The 13,042-nt window shown below is 44.0% G+C and overlaps 1 protein-coding gene across 1 annotated transcript in view; it reads right to left on the bottom strand.

Annotated features, from left to right (window-relative positions):
- Positions 1 to 4,477: 4,477 nt before the first annotated feature.
- REELD1 (reeler domain containing 1) overlaps positions 4,478 to 13,042 on the bottom strand; it is a 30,914-nt gene continuing 22,349 nt past the window's right edge. The window contains 6 exon segments of the mRNA XM_063809933.1: positions 4,478 to 5,452; positions 6,269 to 6,332; positions 6,840 to 6,889; positions 6,892 to 7,157; positions 10,759 to 10,922; positions 12,792 to 13,014. Coding sequence (XP_063666003.1) covers positions 4,844 to 5,452; positions 6,269 to 6,332; positions 6,840 to 6,889; positions 6,892 to 7,157; positions 10,759 to 10,922; positions 12,792 to 13,014 — 1,376 coding nt within the window. The 3' untranslated portion in view covers positions 4,478 to 4,843.

Here is a 13,042-nt window from a genome sequence, read left to right as displayed (position 1 = left end):
CACAGATAAATATATGACTCAAGTGGTTATAAGTGCTATCAATATTATTAAACAGTGTAGGAGGCTAGGTTGATTAGAGGTTGCAATGGTCAGGAGAAGGCTCTCGGCTGAGGCAGCTCTAGAAGAAAGCTCTGAAGGCTGGATGCCTGGGGGAACAGGGTTCCAGACAACAGGAGAGCAAGGAAGCTGCACAGAGCTTCCCGGAGAGCTCAGAGCAGCACAGTGAACACGCAGGAAGAGGGCAATGTCAGAGGGCCAGCTCTCGCAGGACATAGCCCAATCAGATGTCCATATTTTATTCTGAGAGAGATGGAAAACCATTAGGGAATTCAGAGACAGCAACATGAACTGATTTATGTTTTGAAAGCAAAAAATCTCCGGAAAACATCTGACAGGCTGTAGTTGTCCTGGTGGCCTCAATCGTCATGGGTAGAACAGGAGTCTCAAAACGCTCCCATTTTCTTTGTGAATTTAAAGAGCAGAATAAACAACCAAACCACTAGTCTTCCTTTTATCACTAATGTCTTCCTGATATGCTAAACCAGGAGCCAGAGATGACCACCCCTGGTTTTGCACCATGCCAGGGCAGATGGAGCAGAGTGCTCAGAATACTGTAAGCCTGGAGAAGTTCTCAAGTTTAATAAAACAAATTAATGCAAATTAATTTCACTTGAATAAAAGAAGTTTCTTGCTACTTTTAGAAGAGGGATAGGCTGGAGTGAAATGAAATCAGAACACGCAGTCTGTGTCCCAGAAAGGCTAGGATCACTGATTAATACTGGAAGTCTGAAACAGGGAGAGGACGCGGCCATCATCTGAAATTTATTCATAAATTGCCAGCCCTTCCCAGATAACTTGCAAATAAAGTGTGACCCATGTCTAAATATTTACTGGTTTGCTGACTTTTTTTTTTTTTTGCTAATTAATTTTTTTTTTAAGGAAAACAAACAGCATAACAGCAAATTAATGCAGATAGCCTCAACAGTGGGACAGCAAGCCAAGCTACAGTAAAATGTTAAGTTGTACTTTACTAAAATTCTATCTATGGGAAAAAATTAATTGAAAGTATCAAAAATAGTCTCTGAATATAAAAAGATTAAGGCTACCACTACCCATGGTGTGTAGTTATTAAATTAGCACTATAGATATAAAAGCATTAGTTTAAAATATAATGAGTTTTCAGCAATTATTTATCCATCATTTTCCCTCAAATATGTGTTTAGCCCCATACCTTCTTTCCTCCAAGAAGAGGTTGGCTGAGCAATTTTGTAGCTGTTCCTACAAAACAAAACACAAAAACTATTTTAAGATGTTGTATTTGAGTCCTTTCCCTTCTTTTTTTTTTTTTTTTTTACTTTTAATGGCTTTATGCTTTAGTAAGAGCTTTCAGGTTAAGTTAACACTTCCTACTCATTCCCCTCTGGGGCTTCTGTGAAGCTTAGAGGACCTTCACGATCACTTATGTAGTTTGAGTATAGGCCCATGGACTCCAGCTGCCCTGGCCAAAAAAGAGTCTAGTCAGAATGCTGCAGCAAAAAAATATCTGATACGTGGTAGGAATTGTAGCCAATGACTACCATGACAACTCGTGTGGCCTTCAAGTGACTGGGCCAGGGAAGTGAGGTGGGAAGGTTGCTTCAAGAGAAGTTGTCAGCCAGGTGCAGTGGCTCACGCCTGTAATCCCAGCACTTTGGGAGGCCCAGGTGGACGGATCACAAGGTTAAGAGATAGAGACCATCTTGACCAACATGATGAAAACCCGTCTCTACTAAAAATACAAAAATTAGCTAGACATGGTGGTGCGTGCCTGTAGTCCCAGCTACTCAGGAGGCTGAGGCAAGAGAATTGCTTGAACACAGGAGGCAGAGGTTGCAGTGAGCTGAGATTGCACCACTGCACTCCAGCCTGGTGACAGAGCAAGACTCCATCTCAGAAAAAAAAAAAAAAAAAAAGGAAGAAGAGGAGAATTTGTCATAGAAAGAAAGTGACTTCGGTGGCTCACGCCTGTAATCCCAGCACTTTGGGAGGCCGAGGCGGGCGGATCACAAGGTCAGGAGATCGAGACCATCTTGGCTAACACGGTGAAACCCCGTCTCTACTAAAAATACAAAAAATTAGCCGGGCGCGGTGGCGGGCGCCTGTAGTCCCAGCTACTCAGGAGGCTGAGGCAGGAGAATGGCATGAACCTGGGAGGCGGAGCTTGCAGTAAGCCGAGATTGTGCCACTGCAATCCGGCCTGGGTTAAAGAGCGGGACTCCGTCTCAAAAAAAAAAAAAAAAAAAGAAAAAGAAAGTGACTTTTTTTCATGATCACGGAATTTCTCTAAATGGGCTACACGTAAAGACAGTGTTGCAGCTTCAAGATAATATTAATGACAATGGTATGTCAGTTTGGTTATGGATAGCTAAATATTGTGTATGCATTCAATCTTTACATCAACCAAAAGAGCTGAATGATTTTGTGATGTCCTTTTCTCTGATGAGGAAGATGAGGCTCAGAGACCTGGCTAACCCTTCTGCATCACTTTACTGTTTTGTATAAGCTGGAAGTCCAACTGGAGAAGAGAAAAATACCGGACCCTGAAATCTGGAGACTCCTCTCACCTCCCTCATCACCCAGGGATGAATGGCATCTCTTCAAGTCTCACGCAATCCCCCCATGGCAGATAAGCAGTCTAAGCAGAAGGGCAAGTGAATTAAAGATGGCTGCAAATCCTCTGTCACTTCTCCCATCAAAAAGTGAAATCTGTTGCCCTTCCTTTTGAATAATGAGGGTTGGTCCTGTGACTCACTATGACAACTTCCAAGGGCTAGGTCTTAAGAGATATGCAGCCTTTGGTTTTGTGTGCTTGGCACACTTCCTCTTGGAACTCAGCCACCATATGGCATAAGAAGACACAAAGAACAGAACCATATTGCTTCCCACATTCTTCAGCAGACCCATTTGGGCCCTTAGCTGGCAGCCAACACCAACTGCAAGCCATGTGAGGGAGTCAACTAGGCTGCCCCATCCCATTCGTTAACACTGAGAGCAGAAGAACTGCCCAGCTGAGCCCAGGCAACCCCAGAATCATGAAAGATGATAAATGGTGGTGTTGGTGGTGATCTTATTTTCAACTACTAAGCCTAGAGGTAATTTGTTCACATCAATAGATAAGCAAAACAGTCTGTTTACATAGGAAAATTCTCTCTTAGACAGAAAAGATCTAAAAAAGTTTGCATACATGGTGCATCTGGCTCTGATGTGATGTGGCCAGATGAAAGCTCTCCACTAATGGGGTCCTTTGTTTGCTTCTTGGGGAGAACGTCTTTTAGAGGGCTAGGCATACAGAAGGGATATCTGTGGCCTTATTAGACTACAGTACATTTGTTTCTTTCCACAGTATTCCTAGAACACTTTCATTTGTGAATGCACAAATTACCTAGGTCTCCATGCATCTAATGACTGAAGCCAGGGAATAGAGCTACCTAGCCCAGAATCCAGGAGGAGAGAGTCTTGGAATTGATGACCAATGAGCTAAAGCGAGGTGTGGAAAAGGCAGGAGCTGTCTCTTTCCTGAACACTCAATTTTAAAAAATTGTTAAATTGAGGTATAAGGAAAGCCTCATTCTCCTTGGAAAGCTACTGAACTTATTCCTGATTAAATTTTTGTGAGAGTTAAATGTGAAGATATATGCAAACTTCTTAGCACAGTTCCCGTATGAATTAGGTGTTCAATAAACAAATATCCTTTCTGAATTTGTAGTGATTTTTGTTTCTGCATTAAAATGATGACTCTATAATAGGTTTCACTCTGAAAAGGCAGCTACTTCCAATGTGCTATATTAGGTGAGCATATTTAAGAGTTATATTCAGATCTGTTGTTTTGACCTCAGATAGTATCTGTGGAGCCACTGTTAAATCAAAGCAATCTTCATAAGGTTATGAGATCAGGTAGATGACCTTCATCCATGAAGCTTTCTTCCTGATATTCCCTGAAAAGACAAGTAAAGACTGTTCTTCAAACTATGCTGGTATAATAATGTTTTTCAGCCTGACCTTTGGCAAAAGGCAGTATGTCTGCTAGCTGTTGGGATACACGAATCTTTCCATCAAGTGTAAATGGATGGGAGGTCTCAGATCCATTTACACCTGATGAAAAGGCTTGCTTACCCCACTCTGGTGTTTATGGCCTTGTGTTGCATGTATATGTTTTCCTGAAGATGTGTTCAATCAAGCTCTCAAAAACTTTCCTGACTTTGGATCAATTTCCATGGCGGATTTGCCAGGCTGCTGAGTTGCCCAGAAGACCAAATACCCTTGCATTCACCTAGTCATCCAAATCAGAACTCTAGCAAGTTGTTGAATTCAGTTTTGAAAAGAAAACTTCTTTGGGAGTGGTTTAGGAAGGCAAAGTGAGAGCTGCAGTTCTTTTTCTTGCAGGAGACACAACCCAACATTACTTTTTTTCCCCAAAGAGTTAGAAGAGATGAGACACTAAGGAGGGACAGTATTTTTATTTCTATGGCTTCCTTACGGCAACAGAGGAAGCTTAGTGGCCACAGGGGTCTAGTTAATGAGCGGGTTATACAATATTCATTGTGTTGAGTTTAAGTCTTCAAACAGAACGTCTAATTGCAAAAAGAAAGAAGGAAGCCCAATTACAGATGTTAAGACAACAAAGCTCAGGAATAACTCCCTCTGTTGATGAAAGTGTCCTCTCCCGGGTTCCTCCACTAACTGCACGTTGACAGAGGCACAATGAGTCCCTGTCTTCATCAGTTATTCTCATTATCTCTGCTCTGTCTGGGACACTCTCCAGGGCCCAAGGAGGGCCACTGAGAGGTCTGGGGTGACAGTCTTCTCAGAGGACTGTTTTCTTGCTACCCACAGAAGGAGTGATCCAGTTGTACTCTGCTTGAACCAAAACAAAACTGTTCTCCCCAATCTTCCTGACATGCACAGTCTCACCACTGTCGCTCCTGGCAACAGCATCCGAAGCGGGCTCACTGAAAGACACTTCTGTCTGCTGGTGGCAATACTGGGTGTGCAGGTAGCGAAGGCCAGCGGCCAGGGCCATGCCCAGGGTGGCTGACAGGCAAAGCAGAATTCCCAGCTGGGGAGTTCTGAGCTGGATACCCAGAGGGGCCTGGGCTCCCTCTAGCCCAATGTCAGGCCGTGGGTTGGTCTGCCGAGGGTATCCCACTCCACCCTCTCCATCTCCCTTCCCTGCTCTGAGCTCCTTGTGCTTTGACTGAGGTAAGAAGCTGGCAGAGGCCCTGGATGCCTCTGACTGGTCACCAGCAGCAGGTAGCCCAGAAGTGCCAGAGGTCTGGAGGACAGGGATTGGGTTGCTTGCCCTGACCCCATTCCCTGTGAAAGTTTCAGAGGACCAGAGGCACTGGGGATAGGTAAGCTGGACGGTGGACAGAGGAGGCTGTGTCACGGTCCTGTTAGAGGCCTTCGTCTTGTCCTAGAAAAACAAAGGGAGAAAAGAGTCAAAGGTACTGGTCTTCCTCCTAAGCTGCCACTGAACTTTGTAACTAACTGGGGTTCCTTAAAGACTCCCAGGCGGCAGCTAAAAACCCAGTCTCTTTCTTGCTACTAAAGGAGCCCAAAGTAAAATGCCCAACTAGATACAAATGCACTTGTTATTGATGGGGATGGGGTAGCTAATGGAAACCCCACAGAGAACAAGGAAACCAGTTACAAGAATAAGCTTAGGGTCCTTTAAGTGGCTTCCAAACCAAAATATCAATGGGTGATTGCATCATCTTCTATGGCTGAAAGCTTTGAGTATGTCTTTTTATGGTAGGACCCATGCAAGAGGGACCATTTAACCTCACTGTAGGTTCTGAGAAATGTAAGTAAGAACATTACACCTTGTTTTATTTTGTGTTCCTTCTAAGACTTCAAAGGAATAGTAAATCAGTGGGCATTTATATTTTATATTGCCCATTGATCTAACTTCTGGGACCATACATGGCGTTTTGAGGTCAATGTTATGAAGGAGGGATGGAGGAGGAGAGAAGAGAGTAATTATTAACTATGGCTAAGTGAGAAGACAAGTCACTAAAACATCAATTTCTACAATTGCCGATCACTTCAGAGACACTGCATATAATGGAAAGGTATTGATTAGTAGAAAGACACTGTGTGTATATTGTACTTTGCCTTCTTCTCTCTAACTTTGGCTACTAGTCTAATAGCTCTGATTTCCCAGCCTGAAAATGACCATTCTAGGATCAAAATACCAGTCACAAGCCCACTTCACAGTTCAGGTTCTTACCTGTTCACCCCCATCTGAGGACAGGCAAGTTTCCAGTGAATCAAAGCTGGGATCATCCTGAGTTCTAAAGGGAAGAATGGAAGGGCTGAAAACAGGTCATTAAGTTTTGGACCAAAAAGCAATGTTTCCTACCACAGTTGTGTATGCAGATGGCATCAGATTCACTTGAAAAACTTCTGATTTTGGAGTCAGGATCCATAGAGAAGAGGAAGGGGAGAGATGAGTGAGAATGGTGGCAAAGAACTCACCAAATGCTGTCACTTATTATTTTATATAAAATATACATTTCTATGTTGTTATTATAAATATATTTAAAATATAAAAAGTCACTTTTAAAGTTTTGTTTTATTTATAACAGCATCTCAGAGATCTCACCCCATCCAAGAAAATAATTTCCCTGGGTAATTAACATACCCAGTCCTTCTGACAAGTAGCCCTGCTACATCCTGGGTTTTTCACACACTTAAGAAAAAATATGGCTGAGATCTTTTTTGTCAGACTCCACATGATGCACTCCAGTGTTCATCCTAGTCCCATCACCTGTCCTGAATGGCCCACCCATCACCCTTACCTGTGATGGGTGCTAAGGCTGGAAGCAAAGCTCTCTGAGGAGACTCTCCTCTCTTGAGGGCCACAAGCCTCTCCAGCCTGTGGACCTTCAGGGACGGCTCTAGGGTCGGATTGCTGTCCCCGCTGGGTTGCTCGTTGATGCTGCCTTCAGTGGCTGTGTGTGAAGATGGTTGGGACAGAGTCTCTGCATCCCCAGGAAACTTTGTCACCCAAATACTGGCAGGAACAGGATCTAGGTTGTCCTCCTCTGCAGCTCCAGGAAGGGCAACAGCAAAGACATATGTGTGCTGCTGTGGAAGAGTGATGGGGGTCCTGGGAGCTAAGCAGAGGTCCAAAGACAGTGCAGAGTGAGTGAGAGCATTTTCCCCGCATTGATTGTTACAAACAGCTATGATCGGGGTAAACAGCAGTGACTCTAATATGCCTCAAGGAGAGACCATTAAGTGTGAGGCACTTAAAAGTGTCAGCATAAAGATGACCTGCCTGATCATACAAGCCCCTGACCACGCAAGGGCTTATATCTTTTTAGAGAGTGAGTCCCTGGCCTGTCTGGGCTTGTACCTTCTTAACAGCCACCATTCAGGGAACACAGAAAGCACTGTGACCACCATATTTATTTCACCTCTGCCAAAAACTGCTTCTAGCTAGACAAAGGAGTGAAATCCCACAAATCAAGACTTTTCAAAGCCCTAGATCTTTCTTGCCCTAATATTAACACTCAAAGTTTCTTTCCCTGGTGATAATGACTTGAACATCTGCTATGAGAAGAGACGAGATCACTGCCCTTCACTGCCCTCCACCATCTAATTTCCCATTTGTGACTGGCTAACCTGACAGCCCAGAGCATGAGAAAGAGCTTCACATGGAGCAGCAAGCAAGCAAGTGCAGGTTTTAGAGTCAGATTCTTTTCTGGGTTCAGTCGTCCACTAATTCCTGGCTTTGGGGAAGTCCTCCCAGAGCATTAGTTTCTTCATTTGCAAAATGAGGCCAGCATAGGATTGCTGAGGGGTTGACATGAACTCATTGAGGTGGAAGCGTGAAGCAGGTGCCTGGCACACAGGTACACAGGCAACATGCACAGAGGGTTTACCACAATGATGATGAGGATGACATGATGGCATTGACCAAAACAGTGTTGGGAGAAGTTTCTCTGGCCAGGGCTCCAGGTTCTTTATGGGGGTGGAGGAGGTACCCCTTTGCTCCAATGTTTTTAACACTCAAAAACGTTGAGGTGAAGAATAAAGCAGCCTAGCCCAGACATACAGAACATGGCAAACTGATAGTTTCAAATTCCTGCCTGAACTCTAAGAGCATTTGGATATTTCCTGCAGACCCACTGTGTGCTGGGCATTGTTATAGTTGTTGGAGATGCAAACATAATGCAGACTTGAAATTGGTGTCCCTGAACTCAAAACTGGGAAGAGACACCCTTACATGTCAAACTACCTAAATTAATAAAGAGGCCGGGCGCTCGCGCCTGTAATCCCAGCACTTTGGGAGGCCAAGGCAAGTAGATCACCTAAGGTCAGGAGTTCGAGACCAGCCTGGCCAACGTGGGGAAACCCTGTCTCTCTACTAAAAATACCAAAGTTAGCAGGGTGCAGTGGTGCATGCCTGTAATTCCAAGCTACTTGGAGGCTGAGGCAGGAGAATCGTTTGAACCCAGGAGGTGGAGGTTGTAGTGAGCCGAGACTGCATCACTGCACTCCAGCCTGGGTAACAGAGAGAGATTCTGTCTCAAAATTAATTAATTAATCAATTAATACCAGAGCTAAGGAAGCAATTATATTTGCCGCTATGGTCTTAATGTGCCCCCCTCAAAATTCATATGTTGAAATCAAATCCCCAATGCAATAGTGTAAAGAGGTGGGGTTTTTAGCAGGTGCTTAAGTCATGAGGGTGGAGCCCTTATGAATGGGATTAGTAGCCTTATAAAAGGGGACTGAGGGAGCTTGTTCACCCCTTCCACTATGTGAAGACAGCAAGAACGCACCATTGTTGAGGCACAGATCATCCCTCCCTCACCAGACACTTATTCTGTTGGTGCCTTCATCTTGGACTTCCCAACCTCCAGAATGTAGGCAATACATTTCTATTGTTTATAAATTATTCAGTCTAGGATGTTTTGTTATAGCAGCTGGAATAGACTAAGATACTTGCCTACCAAGAAGTATGAGGAAAAGTTTCACAAAGGAGATATTTGAACTGTGCCTTGAAAGACGCAGAGAACTGTTGTGTGGAACAGTCCAGTTTGAGGAAGTGTCAGAAGGGAAGGCACTAAAATATAAAAGTAGACCATACCTAATGGGGTGGAGGAGGACTCAAAGTGTCTTGGTCTATTGGGAGATAAGTTTCAGATATACAATATACTAATTTCCCAATTTTGAAAATTTATAATTTATACTTGCCTACGAATTCTTTGTACAGTTAAGAAACCTATTTCACTTTATTAGATGAAATAAGGTGAAATACATTTCTTAACAGTACAAAGATAAACTTCCCAGAATACATACACACACACATGCACACACGCACGCACATAAATACATACATGCGTGCACAAGCATACATACATGTTTCTTTTTCCTTTGGGAATCACTAGGGTTTGGGTAGTGGAACAAATGGGGAAGACAGGCTGGGGCCAGAAGGAGAGGAATGTGGGCAGTGTAATGAGGAGGTTACCCTGTAAACTGCTTGGGCTGGAGGCTGCGACCCCCAGCGGACAAGGTTTCCAGCGGAGTCAGGCATAGAAAGGCCCAAGGCTCCACATGACACTTCTTCCTGAAGCTTCACTTTTATTCATATTCATGTTCAAACAAACAGGGTTATACTTGGGATTAAAACATGATATTTGCATCATTCATAAAATAAAATATGAGATTTCAAACATATTTCAGGGGTGCAGGGTCTTCTCCAGGCCATGGTCTCAGGCTCCGAGATCTTTACTCTGCTTTTAGGAGTGTCTTGGTGGGAAGGTTGGAGGAGTTGTGCTGGGTAATGGAAGAAGACAAAGGTTGTGGGGCAAAGGCAGAGAATGGAGGGTGGTCCCCACTGTCTCTGTACCTGGGTCTGCTAGACTGAGAAGAGGCAGGGATTCTGATTGGATTCTGGCCTTAACATATTAGCAAAGAGTAAAGGAAAGAATAAGCGAAGAGGAGAATGAACGGATTAAAGGTAGGGTCTTGTGTGCATGTGTCTGGATGCTTTTACGAGTGCTTGTGTTCATAGCACTTAACTAGAAATAAGCAACAAAAAGGAGTTCCATACCACCAGGGATTTTCAGATAGGTCAAACAGCCTCTAGCTGGCTAGTGGTTTTCCTTTGTTTTGTTTCTTTTCTTTTCTTTTTTCAGGAGTTCATGGACTAATGGAATATAAAGCCATGTAGTGAGCAAGGAAAAAATCCCTTCCCATTGAAACAGTGATTCCTGATTCTGTTCTCCAACCCAGGTTGCAAAGAGCCACCTACCTACTATGAAAAGCAACAATAAAAACTGGATGCGTTTTTATGAGAAAAGACGAAGAAAAGCTCATTTCTTTTTTGTGCTCCCTGCATAGCTTCAGGGGACTAAGGAAAACAGCAGAAATATTGTGAGGACTAGTAAATGTTGGGGGAAGAGTTGTATGCTGTTTTTTGGTATTGCAGCACAGCTCTCACTGTCCACCCCGGGGCCTGACTTAATGTGTTAGGTTGAGCCAGACAAAGTGTGTTTGCTGCAACAAGCAAAGCAACTGCAAGCCTTCCCTCCCTCTCACTGCTGCGTTATCACATCCCCAAGAACTGCTGCAGTTGGCCACGGCAGGTGTTTATTGCTTGTTTTGCAGGAACAGGAAACTGGCAGTAGTAACTTTTAAGTGAAAATAGATAACTGTAAAAATAATGATGACAACCAGCCTGGCAAATACAATGACAAGCTGTACCTGGAGCAGCTCCTTCAACATCGCCCAGCCTCTGGTGAAGGGTTGGCATCAGCAATCTGGGCTCCATGCGGTCGTCAGAATGGGCGCTGCTATGTGTCTGTTGAGACACAACAGATGATTCAATCCTTGCCCAGTAAACGAAATATGACTGGACTACTGATAAACTGGGGAAAGAGAAAGAGCAGAGCAGTTCACGGATTTAGTTTCCTTTAAATAATAACTCAGGCCAGCCTCACAGAAAAGAGAAAACACACTAACAGATAAAGAGGAACAAAACTAAATAAATAGCAGAATGAGAGAGAGAGATTATATTATTACTCTTTGAGTGACTTCATTCTTTTTAAAAACAAAAACCCCATAGTTGCAAATAATTAGAATAGGAGATGATATGAACAACTCAATAGTCCTCTTGAATAAATACAGTCACTAAAAATCTCATTTTAACTAAAAAGTATCTCCTCAAACTGTTTAGACTCCAATAAAAGGTTTTATCATCAATGTTACTATTAGCCATTCCTGATATACTGTTATTATGTCATGATTTGAAGATCTCATAATTCTGTTGTATAATTGTACATGTCTACCCTTATTGTAGATTCTATTGGAAATTAGAGATAAATCCTTAATATTCTAAATAATTTTTTGAAAAGCAATTCTTCAGTAAAAATCACATTCACAAACATTATGCCATTTGTTCTTCCAAATATTTCAGTAAAGGAGGGATTATTGGCAAGTGCCATTTTTCCCACTTTAAGTATTCAGGAGGCAGACATAACAAGGTGATTAATTTGGCCGAAGTCACCCAGAGGCTCGAGACGCAGTGAGCGTCATAGTTCAGGCCCCCAACATGCGGTTTCCAGACTCGGCGGACATTATCGTGCGCAAGCGTTCCCGGAGGTGGGAGATCACAGGGTGACTTGGGACAGGTGTCTCATCAAGTGACTTACCTCGTTTTTTCTGTCAAATGGAGATCATAGCTTCTACACTACTTGCTATGTGGCACGCAGCAACTATGATGGTACATCCAAAAATAGGAATTGAGGTGCTTTGAGAAAGAAAGGTGACTGTACAGGTTTAAGGACTTCAAGAAGCAGACACCCTCTGCACTGCGTAAGAACCAAAGCCAAGGGCAGAAGCTGGGCACACCCACAGGTAAGCGGGCCCTGGGCCTTCCAAAGAGGAAAAATCCTAAGGCATGTGTTTCCCTTCTTGCTGTCCTGTCTGCTGCCCTGTGCCACCAGGAAGTGGGGGAGAAGGGACACCACAAGCTGGGGCCACCAACCTCCTCTCCCACTGCTCCCCAGAGCAGAGGGGAGTCCTGGAGGGGAGCACGTGAGCTGGACTACCTCTGCCTGCAGGCACAGTCTCCTTCATATTTAGGAGGGTGTGGGGAAAAGAAACAGAAACACACACCCTTTCCTGAAAGAGAAAAATTATCTTTCTTGGTAAATGCAAGTGTCTGAAAAGAATGACAAAACAAGTACCTCATTTTGAGTACTAATGATGCTTTTAAAGTGCTTACTGTTGCCAGGAACTGTTCTGAGCGAACGTAGGCTCTCTCATCCATATACAACCCTCTGAGGGAGGTGCTGTGGTTATGCCCATTTATAGAAAACAAGCCAAGGCACAGAGCCTCAAGAAGCTTTTCCTGGGCCCAGGGACATGTCCATTTGTCCATCTGCCTGTTTCTCTCTTTCTTGGCTCTCTCCTGCCTTCCCCACCACCAGCCATTCTGTCCTCTAGTCAGAAATTCCTAGAGAGGTTGGCCAAGATTTACCTGTGCCTGGGGAGGCAGGGAGATAACACACTCTAGGCCCATGGACAGTGATGAAGGGATGAGTTTGGGGGCAATATTTTTTTTAGTTTCCCTCTGCATAGGCTCTCCAGTTTAGGCAGCATCCATGACCCTGTCCTTGCTATAAGGTGGCCACATAAGGAGGGGGAAAGGGAATATGAAGTCAGGGCAAAGAGAAGCTCCCCTCTCTTCAAAGTAGAAGGCTCAGTTTCTAAAAAACAGCACTTCACTCTCTTACAGGAACTTAATGTCCCCCACAGGCTGGGCTGGGGCCTTCCACACGAATGACAGGTTTCTCTTCAGGGACTTGTCAGAGTGGGTGACTGCATCAGCCTCTTGAAAACAAGTCATCAGTTTGGAATGAGGAGGAATGAGAACGAAAGTGCCAGCGATTTGATGATCGGACCCTCTTCGAGCCTGAAGGAGAAATCCCATGAAATCACGACTGCTTCTCACCGTCACTGCAACCAAAACACCCGTTCAACATGA

The sequence above is a fragment of the Pan troglodytes genome, chromosome 3 (assembly GCF_028858775.2).
Source record: "Pan troglodytes isolate AG18354 chromosome 3, NHGRI_mPanTro3-v2.0_pri, whole genome shotgun sequence".
In the NCBI taxonomy this organism is placed as follows: Eukaryota; Metazoa; Chordata; class Mammalia; order Primates; family Hominidae; genus Pan; species Pan troglodytes.
Note: the sequence above shows the minus strand (reverse complement) of the source record. Positions and strands in the feature narration are given on the sequence as shown.